The 15,255-nt window shown below is 49.9% G+C and overlaps 1 protein-coding gene across 1 annotated transcript; it reads right to left on the bottom strand.

The window, feature by feature from the left end:
- Window positions 1-6,554: 6,554 nt before the first annotated feature.
- NHLH1 (nescient helix-loop-helix 1) lies at window positions 6,555-12,437 on the bottom strand. The gene is made up of 2 exons (XM_003892922.5): window positions 12,102-12,437; window positions 6,555-8,844 (listed from the first exon to the last, which is right to left on the bottom strand). Exon 2 carries the CDS (start codon window positions 8,670-8,672, stop codon window positions 8,271-8,273), a length of 402 nt encoding a protein of 133 aa, XP_003892971.1. The 5' UTR covers window positions 8,673-8,844; window positions 12,102-12,437; the 3' UTR covers window positions 6,555-8,270.
- Window positions 12,438-15,255: the final 2,818 nt, after the last annotated feature.

Below are 15,255 nucleotides of genomic sequence, written 5' to 3'. Positions count from 1 at the left end.
AATGCTGATGGTACCATGTTCTGCCGTGGGGATACCAGGAGAGGAGGAGAGTTGAGGACAGGAGAAGATAAGGTGGCCAGTTTGAGATATGTGGAGTTGGACATTCCTGGGAGACATCCTAGTAAAGAGGTACAGCTTTTCAACTACAAACCCAGAAAGCCAACTTCCTTCTGGGCAGCTCCACAGGAAGGCTCCTAGGGGGCTCTCATTCAGTTTGTCCTTATTACACCACCTTACTGCCACCATCTCCACCACAATTCCCTATAACATTCCTCCTCCTATGTGCTCTACTTTGGAAAGTAGCACCACTGTGCACCCAGGCTCCCAGGCCAGAAACCTGGGAGTTCTCCTCTAGCCTGTCACATTTAATGAATCACGACATCCTGTTGAATCTACCATTTAAATAGCTTTCTAAATCTGTCCTCCCTTCCCCATTCCTACTGCCACTACCCAAATACAGACCCTCATCTTCTTGCAGCTGACTTTGCGATAGCCTCCTAAAACTGTTCCCTGCACAGAGCTTACCTTTACGCAGCTATCTTCAGAAATGTCCTGAAAGTGACCAGGCATGGTGGCTCTCACCTATAATCCCAGCACTTTGGAAGGCCGAGGCAGGCAGATCATTTGAGGTCATGAGATCGAGACCAGCCTGGCCCAACATGGTGAAACCCCATCTCTACTAAAGTACAAAAAATTAGCCGGGTGTGGTTGTGCACACCTGTACTCCCAGCTACTTGGAAGGCTGAGGCAGGAGAATCGCTTGAACCAGGGAGACGGCGATTGTAGTGAGCCAAGATCACGCCACTGCACTTCAGCCTGGTGACAGAGCAAGACTCCGTCTCAAAAAATAAATAAACAAAAAATTAGCCGGGCATGGTGGCGCACACCTATAATCCCAGCTACTTAGGAGGTTGAGGCAGGAGAATGACTTGAACCCAGAGGCAGAGGTTGCAGTGAACCGAGATCGCACCACTGCACTCCAGCCTGGGTGATAGAGCGAGACTCTCTCTTAAAAAAAAAAGAAATGTTCTGAAAGTGATATTTCTAAAATGTACATCTGATGATGGTGTTTATCTACCCTACTAGAGAACATTCATTGGTTTCCCATCACTGTGTGGCAAAGCAACAGTCCCTATTATGCTTCTCCTGACCTGGCCCCTGCTTACCTCTCCAGACCATTCTGTCACTCTCCTGTCCCATCAGCCCCTTGCACTTAATGTCCCAACAATACCACACTGCTTATAGTGTGCTCTTGCTCACCAGAGCTTCTCAGGGCTCCATGCCTTCATACCTACAGTGCCTTTACATCTTAGGTGGAGTTCCCTGGGAAGCGGATTCCTGAACTCTGAGATCGTATACAGGAGAGTGCCAGCAGGAGAGATCTTGAGAACACCTGTGAGGTGTGAGGGAAGCTGCAATAAGCCGAGAGAGAAACGAAAAGCAACACAATGGCAACGGAGGCTTCTGTCCATCCCATGGGGGCTCTCAAGCTGGGATAACTTTGTAACCCCATATCAACCAGTCGTTGCCCTAGGGAGAGAGCAGCACCTCAGGCAAGGTGGCTTTCTTCCTCCAAAGGCAATTCCTGGAGAGGGACTCAGCTGTGAGTCAACACTTCCACAGCTGGAGAAGTGAGTGGCTTGTCCAGCGAAGGAGGAAATCTGTAAGGAGGGTCTTGGCTGCACACCGCAGAATTCACTGTACGCATCTCATGGTTTTCAAAACCCAGCTCAGATTTTACTGGCTGCCTTCCTCACCAACACCCTCTCTGAGGTAATCACTCGCTTCCTTGCACTACTTCTTTTCCTTGCAGATGCCTCTCCCTTTTGGGAAATTGATATGTTTACATGCCTGTCTCCCACACTCCCTCCCAAGCAGATGGTGGGGAGGGCCTGATCCTGTATTTCAGAATTCAGAACAGTGCCTGGTATACATTGGCTAGTCCATAAATGCATGTTGCACTGAATAAATTGGAATCAACCAATGAAAGAGGTAGCTACAAGCTTATGAAAGAAGGAGGCTGGAGTTTAATGCCAGAAAGGATAAAAGGGAAGTAGACAGTAGAGATTCTCACTTGGGAACCACACTGGAGGCCCTGCTTGGGAGGTCCAAGAGTCTCAGGTTAGAGCAAATCAAGGCTCTGAGCTTGGGATGTCCAAAGAGGGGCAGGAGCCAGAATAAAACCTGTAACCTATAAATAGCCATAGGTTATAGCTCATGGAGCTGGGAGACAAAGGCAAAACTTCAAGCGGAGAACAGGCTTCTAGGAAAGAGGAAATTAGACAGCTTCCTGTCCTTGCCCCATACCTGACAGCTGTCACTCAGAGTCCTACATTAAAAAGAGCACACACACACAAAGTACACAGACATAGACGTGTTCAAAAACTACAGAATTAGGTAAGCATACCCAGATACAGAACACGCACATAACACAGACGCACAATAAATGAAACAGGCACAGACCAGAAAAAAAATCAATCTGGAAATTATAGGTCATAACATAGCTAAATGAACCACCTGTGGATTCTAAACTCTATTTACTCCTAGTCAGCCCTCAAGCCTCCTTCACCTTCCAGAAATCTCTGACAAGTAGAAAATTCCAGATTGCAGAATTGCAATTCCTTCGTGCTTTGTCCTCAGTCGGGTCATTTCTTCTCTTTTTCAGGCTCTCAGCAGCTCCTAGCTGGGAATAGGGAAGAGGGAAAATGTTTCTGCTGGTAGCCAGCAGGGGGCAGTGTTCAACAAGAAATAATCAAATCAGCCTTCAACTTGCTGAAGGGAGGGAATGGAGGAGGAGGGAACCAGAGAAAGGTCCTCAGACCAGCACATTGCTCTCATCACACCCTCGACCCACGTCTCCCTTTTTTTTTTTCTGCTTCTTCAGCCCCCTTCTTCTCCTCAGCTGCAGTTTCTCCATCCTTCGTTTAGTAGATCTCATAGATTGTCTATTTGTTCAGAGAAGACTGAGCTCAGGAATTTCCCCCTCAGGGAGAGGCATCCCCCATAGCCTCTTGTCCCTTTCCATTCTGTCTTGGTTCCCAAGGTGGTCAGGACTCCGGAGTTTTCATCTGGACTCCCGACCAATGCTCAGGAACCCACATGAGGGGCTCATTTCCAGGGCCACCTCTCGGGGAATGCTTGCATCCTGGTACACAGCTGGTTTAGTAGAGTGGGGGTTGGGAGTCAGGCCCCTACACTGCCCTTAGCCTGGTGCTTTCTATGGTGCACAAACTGTGTAAAAGTACAGTTGACCCTGCTACTTACTGCCCCTGAGATAGCATCTGATGAGCTTTTAGGATGCTGAACACTTTCATGATGATCTCATTTAATCCGCATCACACCCCGGTGGGTCTTGTTGTCTTTCTGCTTTCCATATGAAAAAGCTGTCACTCAGGGAGGGCCTGCGGTTTGCTCACTGTGGCACAAAGGGGAGAGGTGGAGACAGAGCAGGGACATGGGTCCTCTGGCTGCCGGGTGTGGGTTTTCTCCCCTCTAGCACAGTGTGGCTGAGCTGCCACCACTGCCTTCCTTCTTCCACTCCCTCTCAGCCTTTCAGGCTCATCTCTGTTTGCTCCCTTCTCCTCCCTTCGCTGACATCCCAGCACTGTGAGCCTCTTTCTTCTGCCCATAATCCTCATCCAATGAGAGGTCAAAAGCTCAGGAAAAAACACAAGAAAAAAGCAGAAAGATAAAGGAACTGGGTGGTAGAAAGGGCTTTCCAGATAGACGAAGAAGCAAAGACAAAAAAGGCAGGACCTGCACAGGCGGTGGAGAGGGAAGGGAGGTAGGTGGAATGAGGGAGCGGAGCACGCTCCACACTGTGCCCAGACTTGGGACAGGGCACAGACAGGGCCTCCATTGTGTGGGCACAAAGAAGCCATATGCCTGGCAGCCTATGACTGTGTGTGTGTGTGTGTGTGTGTGTGGTATTTTAGGCATCCCCCCAAGCCCCTGGGGCCTTGCCTTCTGCTCTGTCACTGGTGGTGGGGTTTGCTGAGTTACAGGACAGAGGGGGGCATTGATGAAGACACGACTGGACGGTCAGGCATCTGTGGTCACTAGAGCTGGAAGAGGGCATGGACAGCTGGGGGAGCTATGGCCATGCATGGGATACTTGGCAAGGGGATAGAGGAGGAAAGCAGGGGTGAAGTGCAAGAGTCCCATTCTGGGGTCCCCCAAGCTGCCCCTCCCCCACCCCTCACCCACTAGTTGGGTTTAGAGGGCTGTGGAATGAGGGATGTAGAGCAGATCCTCTTCTAACAATCCCTTTTCTCCATCCTCCCTCTCTGCTAGCCCCAAAGCTTTCACTTTCCCCTCAGCCCAGGGACTTCCATCTCCCTGCCCTCTCCCTCCTCCCCCAGTGCCTGGTCCCCTGCTCCCTCCTCCTCCCACTCTCCACCTCCTTCTCCTGTCCTGCCCAGAGCGAGAAGAGCAAGAAGAGCGGCAGCGGCAGCGAGGCCAATTGATTATCTGAAGAAATTCGGAGCTAGCAGTAGAACAGCTGCAGCTTCCCCCTCTCACCACCCCGAGGCCCTCAGGGATCCCTGAGGGGAGGGGCCCCCTAACCCCTTCTGCTCTCCAGCCCAGGCAAAGAGACAAGAGAGGGAGGCAGGGAGCCCAGAGGACTGTGGCTGCTGAGCACACAGAAGCACAAAGCTCTCAGGGCCAGGAATGGAAGACTTGGCTTCTAATCCCAGGCCATCATCATGGGTGAGTTATGTCACCTGTCTGGACAGTAGTTTACCTGCCTTTGAAATAAAGTTGTTGGATTCACTGATTTCTGTGTTCCCATCCAACTCCGGCCCTTTGGAGTCCTAAAGTTCTCCCTGATCTCAGTTCAGCCCTCCCTTCTGTCAGGCTCTGGGCAGAGCACATGTCATTTAACTCACATGGGAAGGGGAAGATGTCAAGTCCTCCTGTATGGAAGCTCCTCCGTAAGTCTAACTTAAGCCCCTCGTGCTGTTTATGTCATTCTTTGTTCATCAAAGATGAAAATCCATAGCTGGGCACGGTGGCTCATGCCTGTAATCCCAGCATTTTAGGAGGCCAAAGCAGGAGGATCACTTCAGGTCAGGGGTTTGAGACCAGCCTGACCAACATGGTGAAACTCCATCTCTATTGAAGACACAAAAATTAGCCAGGCGTGGCAGCAGGCAGCTGTAGTCCCAGCTACTCAGGAGGCTGAGCTGCGAAAATGGCTTGAATCGGGAGGTGGAGGTTGCAGTGGACTAAGATCCTGCCACTGCACTCCAGCCTGGGCAACAAAGCAAGACTCTGTCTCAACACGATTAAAAAAAAAAAAAAAAAAAAAGAAAACCCTTCAGGGACTGGAAGGTGTCTCTGCATTTCCCTCCTGCTGTTTGCCTTCAGCCTTCTCGTATGACCTTAAGTTTGGAAAGGATCTTCTAATGGTCCTAGCCAGTCTTCCATCAGAGGCAGGAACGTGCTCTATGATTTCTTTGTGTGTGGTTGATGCTCCAGCTTCTCTATTTGGAGTTCTCCTCTTGAGGCAGTCACTGTCATTGCTGGACAGCTCCAGGTATTGCAAAATTTTTCTTCCAATTAAAATCCACTTTCCTCTAACTTCTACTCACTGGTTTTGTTCTGCCTCCTGGGGCCCCACAGAATACCCATTTTTGATTCTTCTTTCAATATTTAAAAGTGGGTGTCCTATTATCCCCAAGTCTACTCTGATCAAGATACATATCCTCAGTTTTTCAACTGTTCTTCCTATAAAGTGGTCTCCAGACCTTTTGGTTTCTTCGCCACACAACCCTAAATCCTCTCTAGTTTATAAATGCACCTATGAAAATATGGGGTCCAAAAGAGGGCTGTCAGGCTGGGTCATTTTAAGGAGGCAGAGGGGAATTGGCAGCATATGGTACAAAGAACCTGGATTTGGGCCTTAGTTGTGCTCCCAATTAGCTGTGTGACCTTGGGTAAGACCCTGACCTTCTCTGAGCTTGAGTGTTCCCATCTATAAATTCATTGAGGGTTCCTTCAGCACTCTTTTTTTTTTAATCCCTGTCCATACTCCTCTGTGAGTCCCAGGCCTGCCGTCTGTTTTCCCCAGTATCCTAAGGCTGGGGAACACAAAATAGGCCAAGAACTGAGATTGCAGGGAATTTTGACCCAGCCTAGAGACAATAAAGGGGAAGGCAATGTCTCAGTTTCATACCATAGCTTTTCCCAGCAGCACGGACCCACAGACACATGTTTAACTTAGGTTCCACTGGAATATTCACCTCTGTCTCAGGCCATAGAGAGCAGGAGCAGAAGCAGAACATCAGAGAAGTCAGATAGGGTCACTAAATAAGTACCAAGAAGGGAGTATCTGGCACCCAGATTTTGGTGGGGCAATCTTGGATCTGTATGTTATACTCTCCCCTGAACCTCTTTTCCCTGTGGCCCCTTCTCTCTGTCTTCGTTTGTTCCCCAAACTGAGCTCTCTGACCTCATCAGAAGAGCCTACGAAGCCTAGGACCCTTAATGCCCACCCCACCATAACCTGCAGGCCAGCTTCCTAACCCAACTGAATGAACCACAACCATACCTGGTGCTAGAACGAGGTCACTTTTATTTTTCCTTTTGTATGAAATTGGGAATGCAACCAGAAGGAATCACACACAGATATAAGACACAGACCCCTGGGGCCTGCTCTTGGGAGTATCAGGAAGAAGCAAGGGTCACAGGGCAGGCTGGGGAGAGAAAATAGGCAGACGGGACCGGGTGGGACTGTCTAGGGGTGGAGGGCGTTGAGGAAGGACATCCAGGAGCCCCGAAGCTGGGGGAGGAGCACTATCCTGGAGGACTAGAGTGTCAGGACAGGTGAATCTGGGGAAAGGATATGGTGTGATGAGCAAAGGGCATGCTCACACACACACACACCAAGAGTTGAAGAAGGAGCAAGAAAAGGAGAGGAGTAACAAGGAGGAAGCAAGAAAGACCCAGCTAGAGCTGCTGGGAGCCCCTCACTCTATCCCAAAGTGCACAACTCGGCAATAAATAGCAATATTTATAAATAAATAAATAAATAAATAAATAATAAATAGATGAATAAATAAATATACTTGTAGAGCTAGGAGTTTGTTGCGAGGGAGAAGGGAACACAGAAATGCAGTGAGTTCATTTCTTCTATGCAGGTTCTAAGGCCCTTCATTCTACTGCTGACCCTGGGTTATAGTGTGCAGGTGGGGATCAGCAACATGGAGTAGGGACACAGAGTTGGGGGTCTTTTCCCTTGCCAAAAGCAGATCAAGGAAAAAAAAAAAAAAAATTTAATAAGTAGGTCCTAGGGCCAGGAGAACCGAGCACTCCCAGAGGGCAACAATCGGGCGCCTTCCTTGTGAGGGGGAGGAACCAGTGAGGGGTGCTGCACATTTTCAGGGTGGGTTGAGATGGAGGAAGCAGAAGTCAGATGTGGCCCACTCGTTGCCTGAGCCTCCTGCAAATACTCCGGGCTGTTTGGGATGTCATCCCCTAATCTGGGATCTAGGTTTTTTTGTTTTTTGTTTCTCTAGTGACACACAGGGAGGGAGAAAATTGGGACAGTAGGAGTCAGAGGGGCAGGGAAGTGGCCAAATAGCTCGGAGAGGGCAAGGCACTCACTACCAAGTAAGATCTGAGGTCTGTATGTGCTAAGCCACAGGAACGAGATGGGCAGAAACAAGAAGAGTTTTTCCATAATTCCCAGCTACTGAGATTCCCCTCACAGGAGTCAGGGCACCAACCCCTGCCTCGCCAGGGCCCCGCCCCTCTGCCAAGCACTGAGAGACTGAGATCTTGAAGGAAGAAGCCCACTCCCACTCTAATCCCAGTCTTCCTCCCTTGCAGTTCTGACAGCCCATCCCCACCATGGGCAGGAGAAGCTAGAACAGATAGGATACAGAGCTGGGGTCTGTAGTCGCTGAAAATTTGGACATAGGGGTAGAAGAGGCAGCATTCCGTGAGAGAGCTTGGGGGCAGACTCCAAGTGCGGCTGGCTTAGTAAAGCTAGCAAGGATTCCATACCAACCACACTAGCAAACAATTCTGCACAGCTGGGCCTCAGCAGTAAACCCCGGGAGGAACCCAGGAGAAAAGCCCTCGAGGTGCCCGGGTCAGTGAAAGAAAGATGCCCTCATGACCAGCCCGTGGGCTCTCTGCCTGGGCCCAGGGCCTTTGGGACTCCATGCCAAGGTTTAAGGGCTCGGGGAGGATGCGGCCATTCTAAGCAGTGAGCGGTGGAAAGGGGCCCCAGAGAAGTCCGGGAGGTGGGAAACAGGCCGAGTTCAGACGTCCAGCACGTGGTTCAGGTAGGAGATATAGCAGATGGCCAAGCGCAGGATCTCAATCTTGGAGAGCTTCTTGTCCGGGGGCAGCGTGGGCAGCAGCTTGCGCAGCTCGGCGAAGGCCAGGTTGAAGGCTTCCACGCGGATGCGCTCTCGCGTGGCATGGGCCGTGCGGTACTTGGCTGTGGCGCGGCGCCGGCGCCGGCGCTCCTCGCGGCTCAGATGCTGCATGTCTTTCCGACCAGGCTCTCCCGGCTCTGGGCCTCGGGCCTGGCCCCCTCCCGGACCCCCAGGCCCAGCACCATCAGGGCCCGCCCCGCCCCCACAGTCACTGAAGCCCGACTCAGTCTCTGAGTGGTTGGGCGGCAGGTCCAGCTCCATGGTGTCTGAGTTGAGCATCATGATGGAAGCCCCCTGCCCTGTGAGATCAGGATCCCCTCCCCACCCCTCCCTCTGGGAGCTTGAAAGCTGGTGGTGGGAGGGGGAGGAAGGGCCTGGGGTCGTCGGGTCTGCCACTGAGCTCTAGAAGTCACCGCCACTTCAGGGTTCCATGGTCAGGGTTCTAGTCTGAAGCCTGAAAAAGAGAAGAGAGAAGTGGTAGCAGCAGAGGGAGGAGGGAGTGCTCAGCTCAGAGGTAGGAAAGCAGGTTTGAGGTGGGCTGGGAGGGGTAAGGAACTGTGAGTGTGAGGCAAGAACAGCAGAAACGAGTGTGGGTCGGGGTGGGGAGAGGCTGAGAGACAGAGAGGCAGGTGGACAGGGTGAAAGGAAGAGGAGGAGGAAAGGTAATAAGAAGGGAAGAGAAAACGAGTAACAGGAAAGGAGCAGAAGTGATGAGAAGGATACACCAGGCAGGTTAAAACTGAGCAAGAGGATTGAAGATCTAAAACCATAAAACTCCTAGAAGAAAACAGGGAGAGACCTTCATGACGTTGGACTCAGCAGTGATTTCTTGGATGTGACACCAAAAGCAAAAATAGAAAAAATGGGATCACATCAGACTTTAATTTATTGAAGAACATAATCAACAGAGTAAAACAGCAATCTATGGAATGGGAGAAAATATTTGCAAATTATATATCTGATAAGGGGTTAATATCTAGAACATACAAATAAATCCTACAACTCAATAACTAAAATAAAATAAAATAACCCAATTTAAAAATGGGCAAAAGAGGGATTGGGAGGGGGGTGAAATGAGAAATTACAGAATGGGTACCATGTATGTTATTCAGGTGATGGACATCCTAAGAGCCCTGACTTGACCATTATGCAATCTATGCGTGTAACAAAATTGCACTTGTACCCAATAAATTTATGTAAATAAAAATTTTTTAAAGAAAAAAAATGGGCAAAGGATTAGAATACACATTTCTCCAAAGATGTTATACAAATGGCCAACAAGCATATGAAAAAATGTTCAACATCACTAATCATTAAAATGCCAATCAAAACCACTACGAAATATCACTTCATACCCATTAGGATGGCTACTATAAAAACAAAAACCAAACAAACAAAAAATAAGTCTGGGCGAGGATATGGAGAAATCAGAACCCTTATGCCTTGTTGGGACTGCAAAATGATGCAACCACTATGGAAAACAGTATAAATGTTCCTCAAAAAATAAAAAAATAGAACTACCATATGCTCCAGGAATCCTACCTCTGGGTATATATACAAGCCAAAGAGATATTTGCACACTCATGTTCATAGCAGCACTATTCACAATAGCCAAGAGGTAGAAGCAAGCCAAATGTCCATCAATAGACAACAGAGAAACAAAATGTAGTATATACATACATTGGAATATTATTCAGCCCTAAAAAGGAAGTTCTGTCACACACTACAGCATGAATGAACCTTGAGGATATGATGATAAGTGAAATAAACCAGTAACAACACAAATACTGTATAGCTCCACTTATATGAGGTATTTAAGGTAGTCTAATTCATAGAAACAGAAAGTAGAATGGCGAGTTGTTGTTTAGTGGGTATAGAATTATACATTTGCAGGATGAAAAAGTGCTAGATATCTGTTTCACAACAATGTGAATATACTGAACACTACTGAATTGTACACTTAAAAATGGTTATTATAAATTATACCTTTGCAGGATGAAAAAGTGCTAGATATCTGTTTCACAACAATGTGAATATACTGAACACTACTGAATTGTACACTTAAAAACGGTTATTATAAATTTTATGCTGTTTTTTACCTAAATGAATAAATAAAAGGAGGAAAAAATCTGAGCAAGACCGCAGCCACAGCTCCAAGAGAAGTTAGCTATGACTCTAGATGCTTCCCAGTTGTGAGGGGAGAATACAAGCCTTGGTCCTGTGGTCCCCTCCCTCTCAGGGCCCCTCTCTACCCTTGCTGCCTGGGGTGGAGGAGCAGATAAACACACAGATTGCCCATTGTAGAGTAGACTAGGACATATGGAGCTCTGCACAGCTGCCCCAGCTCTGCACAGCTCCCTTCCCAGTTCCCCAAACCTCTCCAGTAGAACCATTGTGGATGTCAGATCCTGTCCACTAAAACCAGGGGAAGATATCTCTTCTCACCACCACCTGCCTATGCACAACCAGCCCCTTCCTCCACCTCTGTCCTTGAAATTTTCAGCCCTTGCCATTCCCTGGCCCTTTTGGAGGCTCTGCAAGGAAGACTGGGGAAAGGGAACATAATCAACCTTCTACCCCCCCTACTCTCCCATAGCCCAGGGTAGGTTCAGACATGGCCTGCAGAGGAGGACACAGACAGATTTTTGGAGCTACCCTTATGGGACTCAGCTAAGGTTTGCTTGTCCTAGGACCAGAGGAGATCAGGGCAGGGCAGCACAAACATGGCATTGGAAAAGCTGGGGAAAGGGCTTTGCTTGTTGCAGTGTTAAAGGGAACAGTGGGCCACTCACCATCAGCTCAACTAAGAATGATTAGAAACAGAAGCCCCGAGGTGCCTGCACGGTCACTATCTCCCCTTCTTTCCCCGCCCTGGCTTTCCTGCCTGATAGATGCTCTCACAGGGGTTAGGATCCTCCCAAGCCTTGCCCCACCCCATCACACAGAAGATAGGTTCAAATCAAGTCAACAAACAGCTATGAAGCTCTGGAGGGATGCAAAGTCATCCACATCTGATGACAAGTACACACACAATCTTAACAGGAAACAGAAGATGGTTAGTGCTGAAATTGAGAACACATTCCATGTTCTGGGGTTCAAATGAACTATGGGGGGATGGCAATAGTGTGGGAGGCCCCAAAGTCAGCACCTCCCAGTACATGTTTAGTGCCCCCAACTCCCCACCCCCATGCTGGAGTTGGGAGCAGGAGTTCAGCTGTGGGGTTCCCAACACATTTATCACATCTATCACAGGCTAATTCTCTCTGCCTGGTCCCTATGTTCCTTCATCCCTCATCACTTCGCCATGCCCTTCCTTCCCCTCTCTGTGCTCCCCATCTGGCCCCAGTCTCATCTCCACCTGGCCCCACTGTCCTCCCCAGTTCCAGTCCCGGCAGCAGCTTCTATTTACCCATCAAATCCTCACCCCCAAATCCACTTCTGGTCTCAAAGTTCCAGGGTCCAAGGATCAGGGGAGCAGCAATTCCAAGCCTCCAAGACAGGACTTCCCACCCGACTTCTGCCAGCCCTAACCCGACTGAGGATAGATAGGCACAAAGAGTCGAAGGGGAGGAGTGGAGAAGAGGGGCATGCGGAGACAGAGAGAGACACAGCGCATGAGAGAGAGAACTAGAGGGAGGCTCTAGGAAGGGGCTTGAGCCAGAGAATGGGAGGGACACGCCCATCCCTCCCCACCCGTGGTTTCCCCTTTACCTAGAAGGACCCTGTCAGGGGATCCAAGCCGGCAGCACAAGGGGCAGCGCTGACAGCCCCAGTCTCCTCTGGGTGCTCAGGGCTCATCCGTCTGCAAAGTTAGTGACCAGCTTTCTAGACTCTCAGGGGCAGCGTGGCATGGCTGTACAGGCTCCAGGGCAGATAAGAGGGGTACACATTGTGGCGGTGTAGGGCCCAGGTGGAGGTGGTAGGCTTGGCAATATACTGGGGCCAGCCACACTCACACACACACCCTCAGACACATACACACCTGAGCTGGCCCAGCCCTATGTATATATATGAAGATACACACACACACCCCCAGCTCTCCATTGGCTGGCCCAGGCCCACCCCCCTTCATCAATATTAAACAGCCAGGCCAGGCAGCCATTGGCAGAGGGATCTGGGAACCCCCCGGGAGCTGGGGGCGGGGGCTGGCCCTGGGGGGGCGGGGAGTGGGGGAGCAGGGACATCTGTTCTCCATGCATATTTCATAAGCAAGAAATGGAGAGCTGGGGAAGGGGTGGGGCTGGGGCGAGAGCCAGGGCAGGACCACAGATGAACCCCCTCAGTCTCCCACATCAGAGGCAGCAGGGCAGAGGCTCCCAGCAAGCTATGGTTAAGTGCCATGGCCCCATTCTGAGTCCCAGCGTGACTTGGACAGCCCTTTCCTGGTGTCTCCTTTTTCCTGAGAGGAAGACTCTTCAAGGTACTGACAGGGAAACCGAGAAAACAGCAAGTGGACAGCACTACAATGCAGAAGAGGACCCTAGGGTCCTGGCCCTCAAGTTCTTATCCTTCATAAAACTGGTACCCACTGTTTGCCAGGCTGCCTGTAGCAACTGTTCCAGCCCCTACCCTCATCACCCTGGGACTCAATCACCCCTACATCCTCCTTACCCCATCCCCTATCTTCCTACCTAATCCATCACCAAGGGGAGAAGCAGGATCAAATTTGGGACACAGATCCCACAGGGAGTTTTTCTAGGCTGGCCAGCCCAACCTGAACCACTGGGAATTAGAGGGCTCTTAGGAAGAAAGAGGTAAGGGCTAAAAGGAGAGGAGTGGAGGAGTGCCAAGACAGGAAGAACCAGGATTGGAAGGATACTGGGAGAGGAGGGCAGGGCAGCCTAGGCAGGCTCTGAGTGTGTTTTGAGGGCATCAAATCAGCAATAAGAAAACCAGATACAAAATTATATGCAAATGGCCACTGATTAAGTTCCCATCAATAGCTCAGTAGCCTCCAGCATGTATATGCAAGTGTGTGTGAGTTTGAGTGTGAAAGTAAGTGTGAGAGAGAGTGTGTGTGTGTGTGTGTGTGTATGTTGCCGAGTGGCAGGATTGAGGAGGGGCAGCACAGGGACCAGGGTACATAGAGAGAGAGTGCACAGAGGGTTTCCGTATCTGAAGTTCTCTCCCTACTCAGCTGTTCGATGTTTTCACTGAACCTTTGCGAGTATTGAAAAGAACCATGGCTGGAGAGGTAGTGTGGTACAGTGAAAAAGGCTCTGTCAGCTGTGTGACCTTGGACAAATAACACTCTTTTGAGCCTTGACCTCTTTTTCTGTAAAATGGGGTTGATTATAGCTGCCTCTTAGGTTGCCATGGAAATTAAGGGAGATAATATGTGTAGTGGGCCTAGAGCTTAGTAGGAGCACATCCCACCTTCAGGCTGGAGGAACTTGCCATTTCTCTGTTGCTGGTCAACATTTTCTGGGCTTTCTCCAGGGTGAAGCATTCCCTAAGGGGAGTCCCATAATTCCTCCCCAAGCTCCCCCACCTGCCCCCACCCCTGAGTCTGGGAGGTGCCAACTCCCACCTGGGCAGGCCCAGACAGGTGCCCAGGCGCCAGCAGATGGGCTGAGCTGGAGGGGAAAGGAGGCTTGAGGAGGGGGGCTGGGGGGCAGGGGATCAGGTGGCAACTCAGTTCTTGCATCATCATTGCCATGGTGCTGATTAAAAACCAATCTCCACCTAATGAGCCCCCAGCAACAACAATTCTACCTCCTCCACTCTCCTGCCCTCCACCCCATCCAAGAAATTGGGAGACCAAGAGACTCAGGAGAGAGTGCCATGGGGGAGATGAGAGATTCAGAAAGAAGGGGAGATGAACAGAGACAGGGGAAGTGGAGGGAAACGACGAGAAAGACACGGGAAGATACCGAGACTCAGGGAGGGAAAAAAATGAGAAACCACAGTCATTGGGTAACAGACATGGGGAAGACATAGGGAAATGGGAAGACACAGTCTCATGGGGAGATTGACACACAAAGGAGGCAAAAAGATTTTTTTTTAAGAAAAAAAAAAAGAATGGAAACAGAATTGCCAGGTTGCCAAGGCTTTGTGGAAGACTTGGAGACCCAAGCTATGGGAGAGATAGAGACTTGGGGAGAGGCTTTAAAAGAGGATGCTGCAGCCAGGCACAGTGGCTCACACCTGTAATCTCAGCACTTTGGGAGGCCAGGGCGGGTGAATCACCTAAGGTCAGGAGTTTGAGACCAGCCTGACCAACATTGTGAAACACCATCTCTACTAAAAATACAAAAATTAGCTGGGTGTGGTGGCAGGCGCCTGTCATCCCAGCTACTCGAGAGGCTGAGGCAGGAGAATCGCTTGAACCCGAGAGGCAGAGGTTGCAGTGAGCCGAAATTGTGCCATTGCATTCCAGCCTGGGCGACAAGAGCAAGACTCCGTCTAAAAAAAAAGAGAGACACAGACTTGGATGAATACAGATGTGGAGGAAACACAGCCATTCAGCGACAGGGAAATACTGACACCATGAGACAGAGTCCTGAGGGAGGCCCCAAGGCAGGGTGGGGCCACATAGGCACGGGGTAAGCAGAGAGCAGACAGTTGGGAGGAAACAAAAAAATACCAGAGACAAAGAGAACAAGGTGGGGGAAAGGTGATAAACTGAACGATGGAGATGAGGGACTATTACTGAAACAGGGAGGCCAGATCCCAAAAAGTAAGACATTGAGGAAAACAGAAGCAGAATCTAGAGAGACACCCTAAGCAGAAAGGAACCTTGAGGATTGCATAGAGAAGGCAGGAAGAAGCCAAACCCCTTGCAGGGCTCCCTCCTTTCAGGCCATTTTGCTCAGATACTTAAGCTCTGCAGCCTCCATCCTGGAAGCACCCTGCCTGAACCTGT

This window comes from Papio anubis, chromosome 1 (genome assembly GCF_008728515.1).
Source record: "Papio anubis isolate 15944 chromosome 1, Panubis1.0, whole genome shotgun sequence".
NCBI lineage: Eukaryota > Metazoa > Chordata > Mammalia > Primates > Cercopithecidae > Papio > Papio anubis.
This window is presented reverse-complemented; position numbering and strand designations above follow the sequence as displayed.